Source organism: Rhinichthys klamathensis, unplaced genomic scaffold (genome assembly GCF_029890125.1).
Source record: "Rhinichthys klamathensis goyatoka isolate OS25496 unplaced genomic scaffold, OSU_Roscu_1.1 h1tg000308l_1, whole genome shotgun sequence".
NCBI lineage: Eukaryota > Metazoa > Chordata > Actinopteri > Cypriniformes > Leuciscidae > Rhinichthys > Rhinichthys klamathensis.
Window position 1 is genome coordinate 562,003 of NW_026606826.1, and position 22,243 is coordinate 584,245.

Below are 22,243 nucleotides of genomic sequence, written 5' to 3' on the forward strand. Positions count from 1 at the left end.
ATAAAGAGAAGAGATTATATCAGTGGGTTTTGTCATATAGAGTCATATTTCAGGGTCAGTACATTTAAAAAACAACAAGCTTTTATTCATCAAAGAAACATTAAATCGATCAACTGTGAAAGTAAAGACATTTATTATGTTTTAAAAGATTTCCATTTCAAATAAATGCTGCTCTTTTGAACTTTCTATTCATCAAAGAATCCAGAAAAAGTTCATGGTTTCCACAAAAAAATTGAGCAGCTCAACATTAATACTTGTAGGAAATGTTTCTTGAGTACTAATTCAGTATTTTAGGGTGATTTCTGACGGATCATGTGACGCTGAAGACTGGAGTAATGACAAATGTAAGCTTTGATAATCAATGGTATTATATAAAAAAACGGTATTTGATAAAAAAGTTTTTTTTCAAAGGGAACCAGCATTTCAGTTACAGATGTCCAACTGTGCATTCCTAATTTAATGCATACAAGCATTAAAAATATACAGTATAAAAGCTTTGAACTGAACTAGATTTTTGTGCACAATACATACGAGTTCCCTGATTATGATTCTGCCTGCAGATTAATGTCACTTGAACGATTCCTGATCTTGTTACACGCTCTAAGTGCTGTACATGCTAAGAAAGCATCATTTTTCTGTGGCCATGAAAAATAACCTTTCTTAGAATAATCAATACTGAATATTCGCTGGACGGACAGATTAATTTATTGTATTATTAATTTAGCTACATCAAGTTAATATGATTAACTGATCCAAATTTTTATATATTAATTGTAACAAGTTATAATTCATTATTCATATTTCCCTTTTGAGCTAATTTGCTACAATAGGAAAATCTCTTTCTACACAAGGTACCTGTTCACTGTATGCTTCCTGAAGCTCTGGTTTATCTAAATCCACCTGTAGAGCGTCGGGAGCTGTGATGGGCGTTACGCCGGCTGATTTGGCGGCTTGACTCACTGCCTCCGAGAGTGACAGTTTGGGACCGTCACTCTTTACCATCTAGAAGAGACACAATAAGAAAACGTTTGTTTATTGTGATGCTTCAGAAAGGGCAAGGGTGAAATATTACGGTAAATATCATGGCAAACCAGTCTAAATGAATAGAAAACTAAAACGTACAATCTCATTATTTACATGTAACTGCATGAAACTGAATGTTTACCTTCCTGCGCTTCGCTGGCATTCCATATAGATATGCGTCAGAGAGAGGAGGTTGGGCCTTAATCTTCCTCTGACTGATCTGATCTTGTCTGATAATGGGAACCCACTCCTGCAAACAATACAGCTCATCAAGCCCACACTCACAACAAGATTCAATCTCACAGGTTTCCTGATCTGAACGGCAAGATGCTAACAACAAGTGGTACACAAAGATGCTGTCAGACGCCTTGAAGGAATGAGCTCACGATCAAAGGTGCTCATTTAATACCCACAACAAAATGGAAAACTTTAAATGTTTTAATCAAATGATAGGGTAAACGATAACAAGGGAGAGGTATTCTGTTGTTGAAATGTGATTGATTTTAATTTAAGATACTAGATGTGTGGAAATATCTCACAGGAGGCAACGCGGCTGCCCAGGCTTCAGCATCTCTTCCTGCGTCCTCTCCTCCAACAGCTCCCTCACTTTCCCTAGCTGGAACTCTCACTGCTCCAGCTTCCTGGGAGGAGGCCAGAGCTTCTTCCGCTGTAGTAGCAGGTGTTGGAGAGAGACTGTCCCCCATCTGAACCATGTATGGGAGAGGACACAGGTAAGACCACACCCAGGGCCAAGTATGTACATGTTAAGTCTTCAACATCCAATGAGTTGCATTTCAACCTAAATCTGTTCATCAGCTTCAAACCATCTTTCTATATTTATATACCTCTACGTTCTGAGGCTCAGGATCCTGTGTGGGCCTCTCTACCGATTCTTCATTCTGTAGAGAGATGTACATATGAATTCTGATGACAAGTCAACGTGAAACACTATTTGAAACCCACGTAACTTCCATAGTGTAACAGGTACGGTCACACCATGTCTGAATTACCACAATTGCAAGATTCTGAAATGCAGTCACGTCCTCGTAGAACTCATAATTACAACTTGTAAACTCTACAACTTACACCCCGTGACCTCTGTACCACCTGATTGCTCCAAATTAATTTAGCAGTTGATAGTGTTGTCATAGAAATGCAATTACTAGCTATTACTATCATAGCCTTTACTATGTCAACATTAACTACTGAAGTATTTTTATAATAATAATAACAAGTTACATTTATATAGTGCTTTACATATGGAAGGGGGGAGTCTCCTCAACCACCACCAATCACACCATCAAAGGTTGCATTATCTACTCCAGAAGCCTAAAACAATGTTTTATAGAATATGCAGGACACATACTAACCTGCATGATATATATTTTATGAGTTGAATAACAATTCTCAATCATATAATTCAATAATATATATATATATTTTTTTAAATCACCTCAACTTTGAAAAACTCCTTTGTGCAAACATCAAGTACCACATTAACCAACAGCATTGGATCTGGAAATATGCCATGGGAACGTGTGGAATCTAACCTGTGTGTGGATGACGTAATGGGTGATCTGTTCCTCTGTGATGGGAATGTGCTCCAGTATCACTTGCAGCCTCATTGTCATCATACTGGTTAACCAGTTCACCAGGCTAGGGTTTACTTCAGCTGACATCGTCCTCTGAGATAGGACATGCAAACTCGCGTTAGGTATTCATTCAAAGTGCCTGCACCCACAACTAACACTTTACATAGATTCAACCATTACATAGATTCAACCGGTATAGATGCAACCAAAACACAGTTTGACCACAGAATCTGCTGACTGCAATTGCAGCCACAAAGAGCAATTTCTAACCAATTAAATATTTTAAAGAAAAGCATAAATAGAATAGAAAAATAGTTTAGTAAATTCCCTTTCCAGGCCTTCAAAATAATTTTTTTATCTTTTATATTTACATTATTTATTAGAAGTTCGTTACATTTTAATAACTATTTAAAGCAATTAATTTGAATAGCTTTTTTAATAACTAATATTATCAGGTCTTCCATGACTGCAAAACCCCATCTTAAGTGTCTAACCCCTAACGCCTTTATCAAAACAGTTTCCTGCATAAACGCAAATGCCAATAAATCAAGTTTCCTGCATAAACGTAAGCCCCCGCCAACATGGAAATGTCTCCTCCGCAATTTTCATTATACAGCGTAAAGGTCGTAGGATGAACAGTAAAAGATTAAACAAGATGAAGGGGGTGTTGGAATCAAGATATTATTTGTTTTGGGTACTAACAATGCGGTGGTTGATGACTGTGGTAAGAGCACTTTGTTCTCCATTAAGACAATAGAGGTTGAGGGCCAGACACTCAAAGAGAGCACGGTTACACAGCTGCAGGAGCCGGGGTCCAAATGTTTGATCTGAGGAAATAAAAAACATTCACAGTATTCAAATTGTATGCATGCATTTCTGAATTTAAATAGAGACTGATCTCATCTCAGGATGCCTCTCGTTTAGACATACCGGTGCAATGCAGAATGTGGGTGGCGATTCCTGAAAGTTGCTGTCTGAGAAAAGCCCGGTTCGTCTGGGTAATATCCACCCCATCACGGACTGCGACGGTTGACTAGATGGGATGGACAAGAAGTAAACACCTTCAAAATATGCAAAACTTGTTTTCATTTCCTTTAAGATAAGTGACATTTTTTTATGCTTTCAATTTGTACAGACAAACTTCATCTAAGTTTTCAAAAAGCACACACTGTGTCTGCAGTAATTCACTCACAATGGAAGTCTAGGCACAGTTTAAAATTCAACTTGTATTAATTCCTCCATACAAATGTGTTATCCGAGTTATGTGGTACCGACACTACTAGTCTTCAGTCACTCACTACTAGTCCTCAGAATTCATTTTAATATGCTGTTTTGGTTCTAAGAAAACATATTATCATCATTATCATCATGTGCTTGTTACAAACTGAGGGATGTATGACATTTATTTTCACTGTAATGGACCGTCACAAATGCTTGTTTTTAAAGTGTCAAGAATGGATGCAGAGTTTCTTACAAAACTTTCTGTGATGTATTCCTCAAGTTCAGCGATTAAGTCATCAGCAGCTGCCTATAAAAACAGAAAGAGAAAATAAAAAAGATGAAGTAAGAGATGGAAAGACAAACAGAAAGAGGGGGGAAAGAGACTGTTTCCAGAGACAGTTTACAAATAATTTTGACATGTTTGGGTCACAAACAACCAGAGATAGTTTCACACGGATATTCGTGTGACTTTTTAGCCTGCAAATAAATTTTTCACTTCTGCATTCTCTTTAATGTAATTGCACTTTAAAACATTTCTCAAGAATTATGGTTATGATTAATATAAAAATAATAGCAAAAAATGTACATTCACCTCCATACAAATATTTAAACTATTTCAAAATGCAAATGTATGGATGGGCATTCAAATTCTGGCACAATTCTACGGAGGCAAATTGCATGCATGCCAAAAGATAAACATGGTTTGTGTACAATCTCTGAATGCTGTCTGTGATAGCATCTTGTCTGCACAGCATGTCTTAACAATAATAGTCATGTTCCATGACTGTGTGTTTGTGTTGAAGTCGTATTATCCATCACAGTAACCTGTAAAAACAGACAAGGTAAAATGGCAAACAGTTTCCAAAGCAAACTACAGTGGCTTCCTGGTTTGCATTTCATTTTAGTCAAAGTAAAACAATGGGATATTCAGGATGTTTGATGATTAGGAAACTCCAAAGGAGTCGTTATGTTTTTTGGGGGGTTATTTTTTGTGTGGTAGCCATTGTAAATATTTTGGACTGTTGCCACTCATCATTTTGGTTGTTTCCCTTAACAAACCCATTTTAGGTTTTGGAGTCTCTACTGATGATCTGATGAGTCAAATCTGATGTGTTTGATCGAGGCATACAAAATGGGCAGGTTTGGGAACCAGTTGGGAATCACTAAACCAGGGCAGCTTGACACTGCCAAAATACAACTTACGGTGATGTTGGCCTCAGTGGGATCACGGCCTTGCAGAAAATGCTCAATGAAGAACTGGGCGAGTTGGGGCTGGATACGGCCCAGAGGCTGGTGCTGCCCGTGGAGCAGCAACACCATGTCCACCATAGAGAAGTTCTGACACACCAAAGCCAGAAGATCACCGAAGAAACCTAAACACATACTAGTGTTAATTTTGTCAGATATTTTTTTATTTAGTCTTAGTTTGTGTCAGATGTACTTTTCCTGTCAAATGTACTTTTAAATTTTTATCATAGTCCTGTTTTTGTTTAGTCAAGTTTTCATGTCTGAGCATTTTAGTCAAGTTTTAGTCCATGAAAACTTTTCGCACTATCGTCACATTTTTCCTGATTATTTTGCTTAAAAATTAATCAATTATAATAAATAGAAATTTATTTTTATATTTCATTAGAATTATTGAATTTTAACCTATAAGCACAAATCAAGAGAATGTCAATCCATACGTATGGTTTATTTTACCTCATCTAGTTTCCAGATTTATTATAGGCTATTTACCATATAGGCCTACTGGTAAAACAAGAAACTGTGCTCAAAAATTAAAACAGTGAAATCCCAAGTTGTCTAATAATTTCAAATTACATTAATATTTTTCTATTAACCTCTTAACCGTCTCCAGAGCGTCGGCGCACTGAAGCGTTTTTTTATTTATTTAGTTCAAATATACTATCAGATTTAATGTTATACCTTGACAAACTATACATCATTAAAAAGATATAAGACTCAAGATTCAGTATTTGACCACTATTGTATTCTGAGAAACTTATAGTGACAGTTATGTCTTAATTTGTGTCAGGAGTTATGAAATTAAAAAATGAGTCGTTACCTTTAATATGAATTATGAGCCTCAGCCGGTCTCATTCAGAAAAAAACTCCCGTGCGATCGTCATGACAGCGCTTGACAAAACAACGTCCCTCAGGGCTTTTAGCTCAAACATGTGCAGATTTGGAGAAATATTGATAGATTCTCATAGCTTTACATTAGACTTCTATAGACAGGAATAATATTTATTGAATTTATACCCAAATGCGTCGATGTAATCATTTTGAGCGCTGTATACTCTGTACTGTGTTATCAATTCATCCTGAAAGTGAGGGCGCTGTTTGAACAGAAGTCCATAATATATGGATCACATGAAGAAGAGCCATAATCATGTGACATTCAGGAAGTCCTGCCACAACAAAGCTATCCGAGATCGCTGTAAAGTGCAGATAAAGATGTTTTGAAGACAATAAACATGATTGCAATGATATTTGATTTACCTGTGTTCTTCGAGTCATGTCAGGTATTTTCATAATAATTGATTATATGTATAATGTAATGCTAATCGAGATAGACTTTCAAATTGTGCAGAATACAATAAAATAATATATTTTCTATCTGATTTTTTTATCTGAAGCCAAATCAGATTACAGAAAGTTATTTAAAACACTCGACTTGCGCTATAAAGTAAGTTTGGAGAACAAACATAGTTTTATTCTCATAAATTGTCGTGTATTGATGGTGTGCTAAGCTAACATGCTAGCTAGTACTGAGCACCTGCTACCTTACTTCGGTGTAATTTTTATGATTTTTTTCTAAATAAGAATGCTTACTGAAATGTTTCGTTTTTCAAAAAGGGCATTTGATACAGTTTCACTGTGAAGTGAGAACTTTTATAAAATAAATGAGGGATTGAAACAGTGTGAATTGCTAGTCGTTAGTGATTATAATGCAGACAAAAGAAAAGCATATTTAGAGCAATAAACTGGCTGGAGAGGTGTGAATATGTGCAGGGGAGACTGAGACTGAATGGGGCTCGTTTTTGCATCACAAAACAATAGAGGCAATAGACTGAATAGATGCTTATAAGAAAACAATAAACACCAGTCTAATCAAAATAAAGTCATATGACATGATCTTGAAAAACATTGAACTAAATACAGAGTTTTAGACTTATCATCTTCAAATTTTAAATATAACATGGCCAGACATGTGGCTTTAGCTGCAGTGCATTTCTAGATTGCTACAATGCCAACTTCAATTTTATTTTCATGAAGATGTTTCATAAAAATAAATGTATAATAACTTTACAAAACTTTGAAGCTATTTATAACTATTTTTTTCATTATGATAATAATTAATTCTACATTTACAATAAACTTCCAGGTGTCAGCTTTCAAATGAGATCTTACTTGTGCTTTTAGTACAAAGGGTTCATGAACTGTATCTGTTTCAGTTTGGGAATGCCATATCTGGGGATTTTTCAAAAATGGGCTTGAAGCTTAACAGGTTAAACCAAAAGCAAAAAAACACTTTGTATTGTCACACAGAGTAAGAGTAAGTGCATTTATTCAGCAACCACAATCACAAATATAGTCAAGAGATCCATGTTTGAACTTATTACAGTTCATCACATCGTTTAATGTCGTCGCGTCATCGTCTCATCTTAGTCATGGAAAAAAGGGTCATCAACGAACATCTTTCGTTATAGATTTCGTTAACCAAATTAACACTAACACATAACTAGTCTGCACAAAATGAAAATAAACTAAAAGAAAAGGCATCAACCCCAAGAAGCTTACCCATAGCATCTCCAGTACCAGGGGTGAAGATGTTACTAGTCTGGGAGAGTCTCTGGATGAACTGAGCGATGCTCTCAGTTTCATTTTGAGGGGTACCCAGAGAGCCCATCATTGTGGACAGGACACCCTGCACTATCCCAGTGAAGAGCTCAGGGTTCAGACCTTCACCGGCTGCGGCGGCCCCAGAAGCGGCGGATGCGTTTGGTGGGGCTGTGGGAGCGGTGGGTGTCGTGGTGGGAGGCTGTCCCGTGGGAGGCTGAGAGAAAAGTGTTTGGGAAGCCTGATGACAGAGATGCATAAAACTGTCTTATACACACCAGCATGCATTACAAAAACCAGAGAGAAAATGGCAGAAACAGCATTCTGGACACTCTTTTTAACACAATTAAAGTGAACAGGAGTGGAGAACCAAAAACAGCAAATAAGACCCTCAAGATGTATTGCCCAAGATAACTGGTTCATGTCCTCAGTCTTTGTCAGTTTAGGTAGGGCTGCACGATATTCGGAATAAAATTGATATGGCAATTAGGCGATTATCAAATCACAAATAAATATATGTGATGGGGATTTCAGAGAAAAGCATGGCACTGTGATCGTTTACACACTTGGAGGTCACGATACACTGTTTCAGTGTCTCAGAGTGGCCTGGTTCATTTACTACACAGTGCACACTTCATTCTGAAACATGGAGTGCATATATTTAGTTGCTGACAAACTTAACGTTTGAAAAGTTAAAATGAAATTTTAGGGGTTCACAAACCAAATTATTGTTTTTTTTTAATTACCGGTAAATATTTTTATTTTAAAGTGCTACACTATTTTTTACAAATGATTTTAATATTTTTATTTATTAATGCTCACAATAAAATCATAATTATTAAATTACTGATGTGTGAATACACACACTTTTAAATTTTTCCACAAATCGTTTAGCCACAAAAGGATGGTTCACAATGAAGTAAGTCTTCAGAAAAAGAAAAAAATCCCCTTTTTAATGAAAAATAAAATAAAATAATAATAATAATCACCCCAATCATTCTAGAATGACTAAGAACTATAAAGATGGGGAAAAAGTCTAAAAAGCCAAAGGGCTATTCACCTGCATGAAGTCTGTGACACCCTGGATGAAGGTAGGGACCCCAGGCATGGTGACTGTTATAGAAGGGCCCTGGCCGCCTGCGGCAACAGCTCCTCCCAGTAGAGACCCCAACAACTGCTCCAGGTTTCCCCCTAAAGGATTTTCCTGAGGGGTTGATGGTGCAGATCCAGGTTGGGGAGTGCTGGTACTGGTACTACTGGACTGTGTGGGCCCAGAGCCACTGGTGGAGGTCGTGGTGGTGGATGGAGTGCTTGTGGAAGCGGACGTGGAGAAGGTGAATGTTTGTGAGGAGGATCCGGTAGTTTGGCTGGCTATGGATACAAAGAACAGCAAGATATATTATGCAATAGAAAATCTTCGTAGAAAATCAGCCACATCAAGAGGACTGTGACCTCAGTTGAGCTTATTCACATGTCACTTTATTAAAGAACTCTAAGCTCATTATGTTATTGACTTCACAAAAAGCAGGGCAAGTATTATTGCAAGAGCAAGTATTATGCAAATGTACCCATCTCCCCTGTAGCGCCTGTCAGAAGCTGCCCGACCAGTCCACCGATCATCTGATTTAGAGCGGCGGGAGGGAACTGTCCAGCCTGAGGGGAAACACACATCCTTATACAACTAACACACAATGAACAAGTCCAAGCCAGAACTACTATAGGAATGGATCATGATGCACAATCGCGTCCGCAACTCCAGGTGCAGGGGATTGTATGGAAATAGTGAGAAAATTAAGCACAAAATTAAAACTTGAGGAAGTGTCTTACGCAAAACATATTTAAAAGTTATGGAACTCATAACCACCATGTTTAAAATAATATATAAATGTTATGTTTACTATATTTAACCATACATATAAATGTACTATATTGTAATATAATTGGTTACTTATTTGAAATATAACAGAAATTACTACCACAGTTTGCTATTGGAGAAATCTATACCAGAAGATTTTAGAGGAGATGTTTGTGGAAATATGTAGGCAGTCGGGATGTGTAGAGTCCATTACAAAATTTAAAATAATTCAAAACTCAATTTAAAACAACATATAAGCATGCAGTGGAATACATGTAGAACATTGTGAAATGACATGTGTCTTCTAAAGGCCTGTCTGAAACACTTTGTTTTAAATGTTTTGAAAGAAATCTCTTATGCTCACCAAGGTTGCATTCATTTGACAAAAATGAATAAAAAAAAAAAACTACAGTAAAAAACAGTAACTTTGTGAAAACTATAACATTTTAAATTGTTTTATATTTTAATAGATTTTAAAATGTAATATATTCCTGTGATGCTCAAGAAACATTTCTTCTTATTATCTATGCTGAAAGTGAAACCATGATATATTTGATAAGGATTCTTTTATAAATGTTAAGTTCTCAATAAATAAACTGTCCGCACACTCAAATCCTTAAAGCAAATTTAATAGACCAAGCTTTCGGTCAAAAGACCATCCTCAGGGCACTGAGGACAGTTTATTTATTGAGATCTTTAGTCTTGTGTGTCTGGCACCTTGAAGATCGTGAGTGCGGTGTAACTCCTTCAAAATAAATGTTAAGTTCAAAAGAACGGTTAGTTGAAATTGAATTTTTAGCTCAGCCTCAAACTCATTTTCACACAACCTGTGAATGGCTTAATATCGCTTGTTGTAGTTGCCTCTCTATTGAGGTAGGATAGGAGAATATAATTTAACCATTTAATAATAATATTAATAATAAATAAATAAATACTTGTAGATTTGATATTAATTTTAATCTATAGATTTTTTTAACCACTCTTAGGCTAAGATCACACTGCAGGCTGAAAGGACCCAATTCCGATTTTTTTGCCCCTATGCGACCTGTATCTGATCTTTTCATGACAGTCTGAACGACACAGATCCGATCTTTTCAAATGCGACCCAGGCCACTTGGGTATGTGGTCCAAATCCGATATGTATCCGATCCTTTGAAATGCGACTTCAATCTGAACGGCCAGGTCACATGTATCCGACCCGCACGTCATTGATATGCGACAAACGTCATAATTCCGCGTTGAAGTAGAAGAGAGAAGATTGTAATTGTGCTGGCTCTGTTGTAAAAATAACTTTAATATTGCTAAACGAGCTCCACTGTTGACATCCATGTTTAGCTACTTCCGCAAACAACAAGTGACGTCGTTGACCGTTGAGTACTCTTCTGCGCATGCGGGTCACTTCTGGGTCATTTCACGTTCACGTAGGAGATCACAAAAGGTCGCATTTAATTGGAAATGTGAACGGCCTTGAAAAAAATTCTAATTTAAAAAAAAAATCGGAATTGAGCATTAAGCCCCTGCAGTGTGAACGCAGCCAGAGTTTGTTAATTTTTAATTGGTTATTATTAGTTATTATATAAGACTCAATGGAAAATTACCTTATAATTCTTGATGTTCCCAAACAGCTTGACATATTCCCTGAACTGCCCTATGCGGGATTTACACTGCTATATTCTAGAAATATCATGGGAATTTCATTCACCTGTCCTGGCTGTTGGCCCATCATCGGTGGAACAGCTGCTCTGAGGTTGATAGTGGCCCCCCTTGTGGTGAAAGTGGGGCTGGCCATTCTGTGAGGAAAAGAGGGTCTGGTGAAAACCACTCTGGCCTGGGGTGGGTAAGGGGGCATGGGGGGCGGAGTGGAGCCAGAGCCAACGTTTGCTGTAGGTGGCGTGGTCTGTTGCCCCTGCTGGCCAGTAGAGGAAGCGTTTGCCATGGCCATGGCTTGCTGAGTGACTTGATGCATAATGGCTTGCATGAATTCTGGAGGTAGACCAGGAATCTGAACAGTAGGGGGGGCACCTGCAACATGCAAACATATGTGTATCATATAAAACATGCTCATGTTGGTGCAGATCACTCAAAATAATTTTGTATGATTATATAATTATAATTGTATAATTATTCTGTTTTAATACATGCATACATACAGTTTTTAACATTAGATTGCAGTAGATTGCAGCAGTGGCGTGTAACGCAGTCCCTCCTTCTAGCCACTTTGGCAGGTTGAATTATATATCATATTTAGATTTTTCAGTTGTAGTCTTTTAAAAAGGCACGTGAAATAATAAGCTAAGTGCAATGTGGTGTTGTCAAAAATATAGATTTTTCGATACATGTCGATACTAAAATATCTGAAACGCTTTCAATACTAATTTTCCACAAAATAGATACACGATACCAGCTGCGCTTTCTCGCTCTCTCATGATCTCTCTGGGAGTTGACGCACAAAACAGCCTCCTCTCACTCGCTTGTTTCATTTGCTCCAGATAAATATTGTAGCTGTTACAGGGCTTGAATTTCATCCAAAGTGTGTGCACAAAGCACAATAAGCAGTTATTTTGTGCTGCTTATTGTGCTTAAACAGTCGAATAAACATAAAATAATGTCAAAATGGAGGTCCTGGCGGGGATGTTTTAAGTGAACGTAAACAGTTGAGAAATGAAATGCGGAAACACTTTACAGTATAGGTTCATTAGTTAACTACCTTAGTTAACATGAACTAAGAATGTACAATACTTCTACAGCATTTATTAATTTCAACATTTACTAATACATTATTAAAATAAAAGGTTGTATTTGTTAACATTAGTTAATGCACTGTGAGAACTAAGATGAACAGCTGGATTTTTATTAACTAACATTAACAAAGATGAATAAATACTGTAACAAATGTATTCCTCATTGTTAGTTCATGTTAGTTAATATCTTATAATAGGGCAGGGTATCGGCAAGGGACTCACGATTAGATACATATCGCAAAACATGTCTCACGATACGATATATAATAAACACTAGAAAATGACAATATTCATGCAAGAAGATATGTTGTACGCATAATAACTGGCAAGGGATATCGGACGACCATCACAACCTCGAACAGTCGAACTTCATTCACCACGTCTAAAAGTAAGCTATGGCTTGTTTAACCTGTTTGTTATAGTTAATTTGACTATCTTTAAAACTAGAGAGAATAATATTGGTCAAAACAGCATGCCTCTTTATACACAAATGTTTTCAAATGTAGCTTAATGTTGTCAATATTCAAATGATAATTAATGATGGCATATGTTTTGTATAACATTTGCCACATTTCTTTTTAAATCATGCTTTAAAGCCAAAAATGTTGTTCTTTCCAATGACGAAAAACAATATAGAAAACTGTTAGTTTTGTCGTTTATGTTTCTCTTAATGTTATCAGGGGGTTGGTGGCAAAAAATGCCAGCAGAATTAATATGCACCCAAAATTCAAAATGTGGTGGAAAAATGGCCCTAGTATGAGTTATTTTTATAATTATAACATATATAAAAAAATATTTCCAGATTATTAGCGCGATTGCAAATGTGATGATTTTATAAAACAGTTCAGTGAATATTGTGATGTGACATTTTAGACATAATATTCCAAATATTTTCTGTTTTTGCTCTATTTCTCCAATGACAATAGTTCCAAACAAGCCACAGAACAAGAGTTATGCGTATTTGTGATTCAGTGACCTAGTTGCTTAGTTCCAGAACGAATCTGTCATTTTGAACAAATCAGTTGACTGCTTCTATGACTCGTACATTAAGACGGTGATTTTGCGCCACCTATTGGCGGTTTTAACTTCATAATAGGCTAAATGCCAACGGCTGTTATATAACTTATATAAAGGGGATGCCAGTTTGAAGAATGCCATTTGGTGGCATAGGAACCATTATACTTGAATTGTGAATTGTTTAATACCTTTTAATGGTCTTCTGTGTGTTTGAGGCATATTTATTTTGTCATGCTTTAATGTTGGCCTAATTTCAGTTACATTTACATTTTAGGCTATGTAGTTTGAAATTGTATTTATTTTTTAGATTTTTATTGTAGTAACCACTCAGCTGTATGTGGAAATGCATATTTAAGTAAGCAATAAGGTACGAGAGGCTGTGCTGTATCGTGAATAAGTAACGGCTGGAGGGCGTTGTTAGGCACGACGCGAAGCGGAGTGCCTGCAACCCCTTCAGCCGTTACTTATTCACGATACAGCACTTGCCTCGAGTACCTTATTGCTTTTATAAAACGGTTGCCACACAATAAAAATATTAAAGCCGAAAAATATGTATCTATGCAACTTTCATGAAGTAAAATCACTAAAAGCCTGCCTTCCGCTGGAAAAAATAGTCCCGGAACGTGAACAGCAACAGAAGTTACATATATTATTTCGCCAATAGATGGCGGCAAAGACTGTCTTTATGAGTGAGTGAGTGAGTGAGTCTGTAGAGAAGGCTTTTGAAAGGACTCGAACTTGTGATCACGGAGAAGACAGACGCAACTGACAGATGACTAACGTTATGCACGGAAAACCCCATGACTGTTAAAAGGACAAAATATGCAGCGGACATTCAAACGCATTTTTTTATTATGAATATAGGACTGACCTGAAGGAAAATGCTACGTCTACTGTAAATGCAGGTACACTCGCTTACTCGATCTCTCACAATGCTCTGCTCTAGCTTTAAATGAACAATATCAATGAGATGAAACATCTGTTTAAGTTGCTAAGAGTGGTTGCTAGGGGTGTTGTGTAGTGATACATAGAACCGTTGGGTGAAGCGGTCATAGCCGTGTTTTATCGTGAATAAAGCACAGCTATTGACCAATCAGAATCAAGGATTGGAACTAACCGTTTTAAAAAAAAAAATATGTTGCAAATAAAACCATAGTCCACAACTTATGTAGTTTTAACTTATTTTAATATATAAATTCAGTGAAATCATCTAACGTTTGTATGACTTGCCAGTGACTTGTGACCCAAGCTACGACTTGACTTGCTTGACATAAGGCAGTGACTTGACTTGACTTGCTTGCTTTTATAAAAAATTGACTTGGACTTGCTTACGACGCGCACCTTATTTCCTCTCAAGCAGTTGCTTTCACTAGTTTAGACATAACCAACTGGTTTTATGTAAACCTTGTGAGTACATATTTGACAGTATTAGCGCAATAAGACTGAAATGTAACACAATCCAGATGCTTTCCAGATGATTTTAGTGCCTGTGAGCTTCGGTTGTAACTTTGGAAAACCACTAGCCACAGTGGCTGGTGAGCAAAAAAAGTTAATGTCAAGCCCTGCATACATACACAGACACACAAATTGAAACATATTACGGCTCTGCGATTAATAGAAATCGTAATAAATCATGATGTAAGCATGCACGATTTCTGAACCGCAGAAAGCAAGATTTTTCACCAGCCCCCTCAGTGTGAAATGAATACACAAATATACCAACGGGGGAAAAAAAAAAGAGTAAAAAAAAACCTAAAGAAATAACGTTACGTATCATTTATGCAAAGATATGGTGCCCACAATGATCTTTGATAAAGACAGCTTCCAAATTTTTTTTACAGATAACTATGCGTGTAAGGAAATATTGATAAAAAATAATCATTATAGGTGTTTTATTGTCCATATCGCACTGCCCTCATATATAAACCATTCAAAAGTTTGGGCCAGTAAGGTTTTTTGTTGTTTGCTTTTCTTTTTTATTTATTTAAAGAAATCAATCCTTTTATTCAGCAAGGATGCAGTAAAATAAATTGATCCAAAGTGACAGAAAAAAACCTTTTGTTACAGTTATTTCCAATAAATACTGTTTCTTTTGGACTTTATATTCAATGAAGAATCAAAAAACTATTCATAGTTAAAGTGTCTCTCAGAGGATGAAATTCATATAATCTAAGGACTAACCAGGCTGTCCAGTGCCAGCAGCGTTCGGTTGTCCATTAGCCTGTGGGGTGTTTCCAGAGTCTGAAAAATATTAAAGAACTCAAATTAAACTCATTTAATTCATTCAATCACACCCCTCCATCCAACACACACACACAAATGAAACCCACCATCAATGTTCATCTGCATCATCACTACAGGCTCCATGGTTTGATGACTGATCCGGATGACTCTGGGCCCTGGCTGTCCACCCTGCTGATTGGCTGGACCAGGCTGACTGGCAGGCTGACTGGTTGGTCCCTGGCCTTGCTGATCTGATTGGCCAGTTGACTGAGGTTGACCATCAGCTGCTGGTCTGCCATTGGCTGACATGCTCACAGTTGTTCCAAGATTCAACTGCAGGCAAGTTGGATGTTAATTTAAAAATTAACTAACTTGTTTTAACTAGGTCTACTTCAACAAATTACGTTAATAGACCATGTGGTCTCAGTACTTCCTGAAACTTTGGAAAATGTACGTCTTCCAAAAACACCTCAGTACTCATTTATGAAGTGCTCTACAAAACTTTCACTTTCAGTGTTATGCACGTTTCCCACTGCACGAGTCTCACAGACCACATCTTTACCTGCATGGGGAGGTGATGCACGCCTGCTGGAGTCAGCACAGAGGAAGTGTAGTGGGACATGGGGCGGATAACATGCAGGTGTCGAGGAGGGTTGCTCAGGAGGTTACACCGCAAGTCACTCAGGGCGACCAGGGCGTTTCCCAGGAGACGGAGGGCCTCCCCCACTAGGTTAAGAATACGTTGGTCCTCATCCCTCTCTTGGGTCTGTTTTTCAAAAAAATAAAAATATTTAGCCTTTTACCCAAAGAGATCATGCTTAAAGCCCATTAATCAACCTACTATCAAATGAATACTATTTAAGCAAGATCTATAAAAAGACCAATTTTTTTTAATTTAGTTAAAATTTTGCTTATTTAGATGATTTCCACTATATACTATACCATACAAAAGTTTGGGGTCTGTAAGTTTATTTTCAGTAACACTTTATTTTACAGTGTCCTTGTTATACATTACAAGTGGTTACTATGGTAAAAACTACAAATTATGCGTAATTACACACAACTAACCCTAATAGTAAGTATATGTAGTTAATTAATATAACTCACTATTACACTGTAACAAGGACACCTTAAAATGATGTGTAACCTAACCAAAGTCTCTTATGCTCACCAAGGCTGCTTTTATGTGATTGAAAATACAGAAAAAAAACTTTAATATTGTGAAATATTATAAAAATTGTATATAATAAATATATTTAAATAATACATTTTAAAATTATGAAATTTATTCCTGATATCAAAGCTGCATTTTCAGCATCATTACTCCAGTCCTCAGTATCACATGATCCTTCAGAAATCATTCTAATATGCTGATTTGAAACGCATGATTTGTACTGATATATTTTTTATCCAGGATCATGACACCTAATATAATAAAATGTGCTAAAAATATCGCTTTCAAAGTTTGCACTTATTTAGACAACTCCATTAATTGAACTGTAGAAACCTATATTAATGCACACGTAAAATACAAATACTGATACAAGATCTAAGCTAATATCACAAGTGTGTAAGAATCACAAAATATTGATATATGACTTCAAGTCAATTTTTACAGCTCATTTTTTATATTTTTTGTCCACCGAAATTGTTTAAAAAAAAAAAGTTTAATGTTCTATTGACTGAATAACTGATCTTCAATTCCAAATTAATTTGCATTCACATTCAAGTAAACATGGTGTTTGGCTAAAGGTTATCAGAGAGGACAACATTTATGAGGAGTGGGCTTCTTACATTGTTGTTGTAGTCTGCAGTTGTGGCCGCCTCTAGAATAAGGTGAGCTCTCTGAATGAAGGGCTGAAGTCTCTCCTCCACTCTCCTCAGCTCTGCTAACATCTCCACCATCTCGGCTGGGCTTGGGTGGCTGATGGGAAGACAGTATCATCATAAATCAATGGATCTAAATGCAACATGCTTTAGTTTAAAACATTGACCATCAGGGCATCACTAATGGATTTAATTAGCTTGTGATACCGAAGTAAAACACACAGGCTCACACAAGCTGTGTAGTGTGTACTGTATATCACTGTGTAAGTGCAGTAGAGTATATTGATAAGTGCTTAGAGAATAAATCAAACAAAACAGACTCTGCTTAGTCAACTAAACAAGGCAGCTTATACTAAACATAACCTTTAGTTTTACACTCAAAAAAGCAAGTCACAAGAGGTAAGAATGGTGGTTTGTTTGACTTTTAAAACTGGTTAGTAGGATACAGAAGTAGTGGGAGCATCGCTTTACAGTGGTTTAGCAAAGACATATTATTATAGCTAAACTCCCACAGTTGGCTTTAATCATCTGCGCTGATTAACTGCGCATGAAACCGAGAAAATGACTCATCGTCTGTGTGGAGTGTTATTGTATGTATTGTATTATATGAACAGAACAGTTTTTTGATAAAACAACACTGATCACGTGCCTTAGAGTCAATGTCTCAACTGAACAATAAAACAATTGTTAATATTTTACCTAGGGAGAAAACGGTGACATATTAGGGAACCAGGTAATAAATAAAAATGAATATATGATAACAAATAAAAGGGACTTTTACAGCCTAATTGGGGAAAAACGTATTTAAGGATATTTCATAGTCATTTAATGGTAAGCTACAGTTTACATTTAATAATTTAGCAAAGGCTTTTATCCAAAGTGACTAACAAATGCGGAGAATAGAAGCAGTTAAACCAACAAAAGGGCATCAATATGCAAGTGCTGTGACAAGTTCCAGTTAAGGCCCGTTGACACAGCAAGAACGATAACTAGAAAGATAACTATAACTATATTAGCGTCCACACCAATAAACCATAACGGTCTTTTTATTCTAAGGGCGCTGCTGTTTCAAAGACAAAGTAGCGAAAATAGATGACCAGCTGCTGCTTTACGTTACACAAAAACATCAAAAGAAAAACAGACGCTTTTGGGTACACGAGATCCTTAAAAGACGAGAGGAGTTGGGAGAATCCGTCACTCTGATTAAAGAGATGTCGTCTTTTGAAGACAAATTTTATTCATACTTCCGTATGAATAAAATATCAGCTTCAAGACCTCCTGGACATTGTGAAAGAGGACATCAGCTAGAGCCAAACATTCATGAAATTTCAGAAAGTCAATCAGAGACAGTAAGGCAGTCTTAAGCCTATAAATATTACTGCATCTAATAAACGTTTCCTAAATTTCAAATACAAAAAATGAAAGATAAGACATTAAAGGGGCAACATGTACAGTAATGCTAGTAGTTTAAATGATGATGATAATAATAATAATAGCCTAATTTTAAAAGCAGTAGTATGATGCTCATATAGAGTTTACACCTTGCAGAATTAGCAAAATGTTAGTAATTTATATTTAAATAAGAGCAAATATCAAAATGTCATGTTTTTTTTATAGCACTAGTCTGATGGTGCTAAAACAGTGATGGGGGAATCTTTGCTCAAAGTGCTTTAGGGAAAGCAATACAAAGTGACAACTTGGAAATCCCTCAATGTCTGTGTGGTGTTTTTAATATGCTTTAAGACAAACCATGTGCAAATTCATAAGTCAACACCATTGTCTCAGATTCGGTTTGAAATCGCTGGTGTTTGTGATGTCACAAACTACCTTGTAACCAATCACGTCAACGCGTGATCGTCAACGAGTGGATCTCTGAGCTGGTGAGTGGAGGCGGGGCTCATTTGCATATTCATAGAACCGTGTGTATTAAATGAGGCGAGGATGTAGAGTTACATTCAAGCTATTGAATGCATGAAGAATCCCCCCCCCCCCCCCCCCCCCAAAAAAAGTTTAAATACGTAATTTTGCTGATCAAAGAGGAGTTTTAAGGGATACAATTATTGACTACAGGGGGGATTTAAGCAGCACAACTGTTTTCAACATTGATAATAATAAGAAATGTTTTTTAAGCAGCAAATCGGCATATCGAATGATTTCTGAAGAAATCATGTGACTCAGCTTTGCATCACAGGAATAAATAACATTTTAAAATAGAAAACAGTTTAAAATTGTAATAATATTTTATAATATTAGTGTTTTACTGTATTTCTGATCAAATAAATGGTGAGCATAAGAGACTTCATTCAAAAACATTTTAAAAATCTTACTGACCATAAACTTTTCAATGACAGGCTACATATAAAAATAGAACTATTTACAGCTCAGCAAGATGTTAGTTTCCTAATTCAGCGAGGTAAATCAAAGAGACAAACCCACATTTCTTAACCTAATGTCAAATGTCAACAATGTCTAGGTAGACTGAAGTGATGCCTACTCGTTCACCACTGAAACTTGTCTCCCGGATTAAAGAACTTCCTCTGTTTTCTCATGTTGTAGGCGGTTGATGTTAAAGTGTCTGTACATTTCCTACAAATTTCATTATTAGGCCAAACCAAAAGGTAAAATGAGACAAAAACAAAATTGTTGTCAGGTGTTTAAGAAACTGAAGGCGGAAACTCACATTTCTTTTTCCCCCAAAATTTGTTAGTCATTCCTCAGTAAGACACAAAATCAATCTTTCATGTGGCAATTCACTGGTAATTTAAATGGGGAATTTTTTAGCAAATACTCATAGTTTGAGGAAAAATTTAAGATAGAAAAATAGAACTGTACACTTAATTCTAATTGAGTTTTCTTATTTATAATGGGGTGACGAGTTCATTTGTATTACATGCATTATATTTACCAAGCCGTAACTCTTCCAAAAAAAAAAAAACACTTTAGAAATCACCAGATTTCTTCCCACAATATTAAAGCCATGACAGGGTAGGTGGAAGTTTGAGCAACTATAAACCTTAACCACATTTAGAGTAAACTAATACTCAACCATCAAAGTGGACATTCTCAGAACTATTAAAATCACACCCCTAAAATGCCCCAATCTGTTAAAATAACACCAAGTGTGAATAACCGATGACTAAAACAATGACAAAGAGACATCATGACGGATATATGCAAGATGGTTAGTCCTTATTTTAACTTCTTGATGTAAATTGACTTTAATTAAAACCATGGTTCAATAGGAAAAAAAAAGCAAAACACAAAAACGAATAGTTCATTGCTTCATCCAAAAATGAAAATTGTGCTCATACATTCCAAACTTGTGCAATTTACAAACACATTCAGCTCTTTTACATACAACAACAGTGATCAAGCTTGAAAAATGCCGACAACAACAAAACACCGTTACGGCATTATAAAATAGTCAAAAAACCCAGCTGAGTTTTTAAAATGATCTTAAGTGGGTTTATTATATTAATTTTTAGGGCTGTAACGATATGCGATATGAAACCGAAATCGCGACACTCAGATCCACGAACCTGTGTCGTGGTGTGAGAAGGCAGAATCGCGACACACCCCTTCAAACTCCCAGAGTTATCCTTCCCGTCCAGATCCAATGCTACCACATCTTTAAATTATTATTAGTATTATTTGAAGTTAACATTATAAAATACGTAGACTTACACCACAAAACTAGTTGAGGATAAATTCTTTAATTTTACCTGTAACTGCCGTTTCACACCGCAAGCGTCAGCGGCGCGTGAGAAGCGTGTCTTTTTTTTGGAGTGCATGTTAATCAATGAGTGCATTAACACCGGGAGCAGGAGCAGCGTGTGAGCTGCAGTGAAGCGGGGGATTTGGCGGCGAGTTTATTTTTGCTGCGCTGCTTACGCTCAATTAAAGTGAAAGCACACTTTTGATGGACAAAATAAATATGATTTCACACAAAAAGTGCCCAAAATGCACAGAATAAACATATCTAGTGAGTTTTAACAAGAACTGGAGTAGGAAAACTAAAGAAAATGAAGACTATATAAAATATATATAGAAGATTTACCTGTAGGTTTTTCCAATGTTAATTAAAAAAAATTAGTGCTGTCAAACGATTAAAATATTTAAATCGCGATTAATCACATTAATGTCATAGTTAACTCACGATTAATCGCACATTTTTATCTATTCTAAATGTCTCTTGATTTCTTTTTGTCCCATTATTTTTTCTAATTTGAATGCTCTTATCAACATGAAAAAGTGGATCGGCTTGCTTTGTGCAAATGTTTTTTATTGGAAACAACATTGACATATACTGTGTTCAATTTCACACTAACATTCTCACTTGGAGCAAATAATCTCTCACACAATGTAACACTGTCCATCAATAAAAGGGTGAAAGAAATACTGACGAGGTCCTGATATTGACGAGGGGGCGGAGGATTCGCATCAGCTGTGTGTGTGTGTGTGTGTGTGTGCTTGGCCATCAAGCGGTATTTCAGACTGGACGTGCTGCGATGATAGCTCAGTTCACAACGACAAAACACACAGATCACTTTGGTCTTGTCAATGAGACCATTTGGCAACTTTTTATTTTTAAAAGTAAACTTTCAATTCAGAATCTTATTGGCATCCATTTCGGCGTCTCGCGCTCGTCATCCACTCAAAACGTAACGTTAATCTACTATTTGGCCGGCTCGCAACAAGTGTGTTTCCGGTCTAGCTAGATCCGGTGCTTTCAGACAGGACGCGGAATGCGCAGCGCTACGCCAGTTTTAAAAACTTTTTGGATGCCAAAACGTTTCTATTGGCCGCGCTGGTAATCGTCACAGCGGCAAAAGTTGAAGTATTTTGAATTTTGACCGTGGTGTGCACGCCGCTGCGCTTGCCCTTTGGTCGACAAAGCAACA

At 36.6% G+C, this 22,243-nt stretch overlaps 1 protein-coding gene across 2 annotated transcripts in view; it reads right to left on the reverse strand.

Moving 5' to 3' along the window:
- Positions 1-22,243, reverse strand: part of bag6 (BCL2 associated athanogene 6) — a 28,595-nt gene that overhangs the window by 240 nt on the left and 6,112 nt on the right. The window contains exons 8-24 of one of the 2 annotated variants that reach the window (XM_056270776.1): positions 17,310-17,439; positions 16,078-16,281; positions 15,623-15,848; positions 15,474-15,533; positions 11,237-11,556; positions 9,248-9,332; positions 8,740-9,050; positions 7,641-7,896; positions 5,040-5,209; positions 4,090-4,143; positions 3,546-3,648; positions 3,318-3,442; positions 2,574-2,708; positions 1,869-1,922; positions 1,563-1,727; positions 1,166-1,273; positions 856-1,002 (exon numbers count right to left, since the gene is read on the reverse strand). In XM_056270776.1, the coding sequence (XP_056126751.1) occupies positions 856-1,002; positions 1,166-1,273; positions 1,563-1,727; positions 1,869-1,922; positions 2,574-2,708; positions 3,318-3,442; positions 3,546-3,648; positions 4,090-4,143; positions 5,040-5,209; positions 7,641-7,896; positions 8,740-9,050; positions 9,248-9,332; positions 11,237-11,556; positions 15,474-15,533; positions 15,623-15,848; positions 16,078-16,281; positions 17,310-17,439 (2,653 nt within the window). Of the gene's footprint in view, positions 1-855; positions 1,003-1,165; positions 1,274-1,562; positions 1,728-1,868; positions 1,923-2,573; positions 2,709-3,317; positions 3,443-3,545; positions 3,649-4,089; positions 4,144-5,039; positions 5,210-7,640; positions 7,921-8,739; positions 9,051-9,247; positions 9,333-11,236; positions 11,557-15,473; positions 15,534-15,622; positions 15,849-16,077; positions 16,282-17,309; positions 17,440-22,243 lie in introns of both variants that reach the window. The other variant, XM_056270775.1, reaches the window with a different exon arrangement.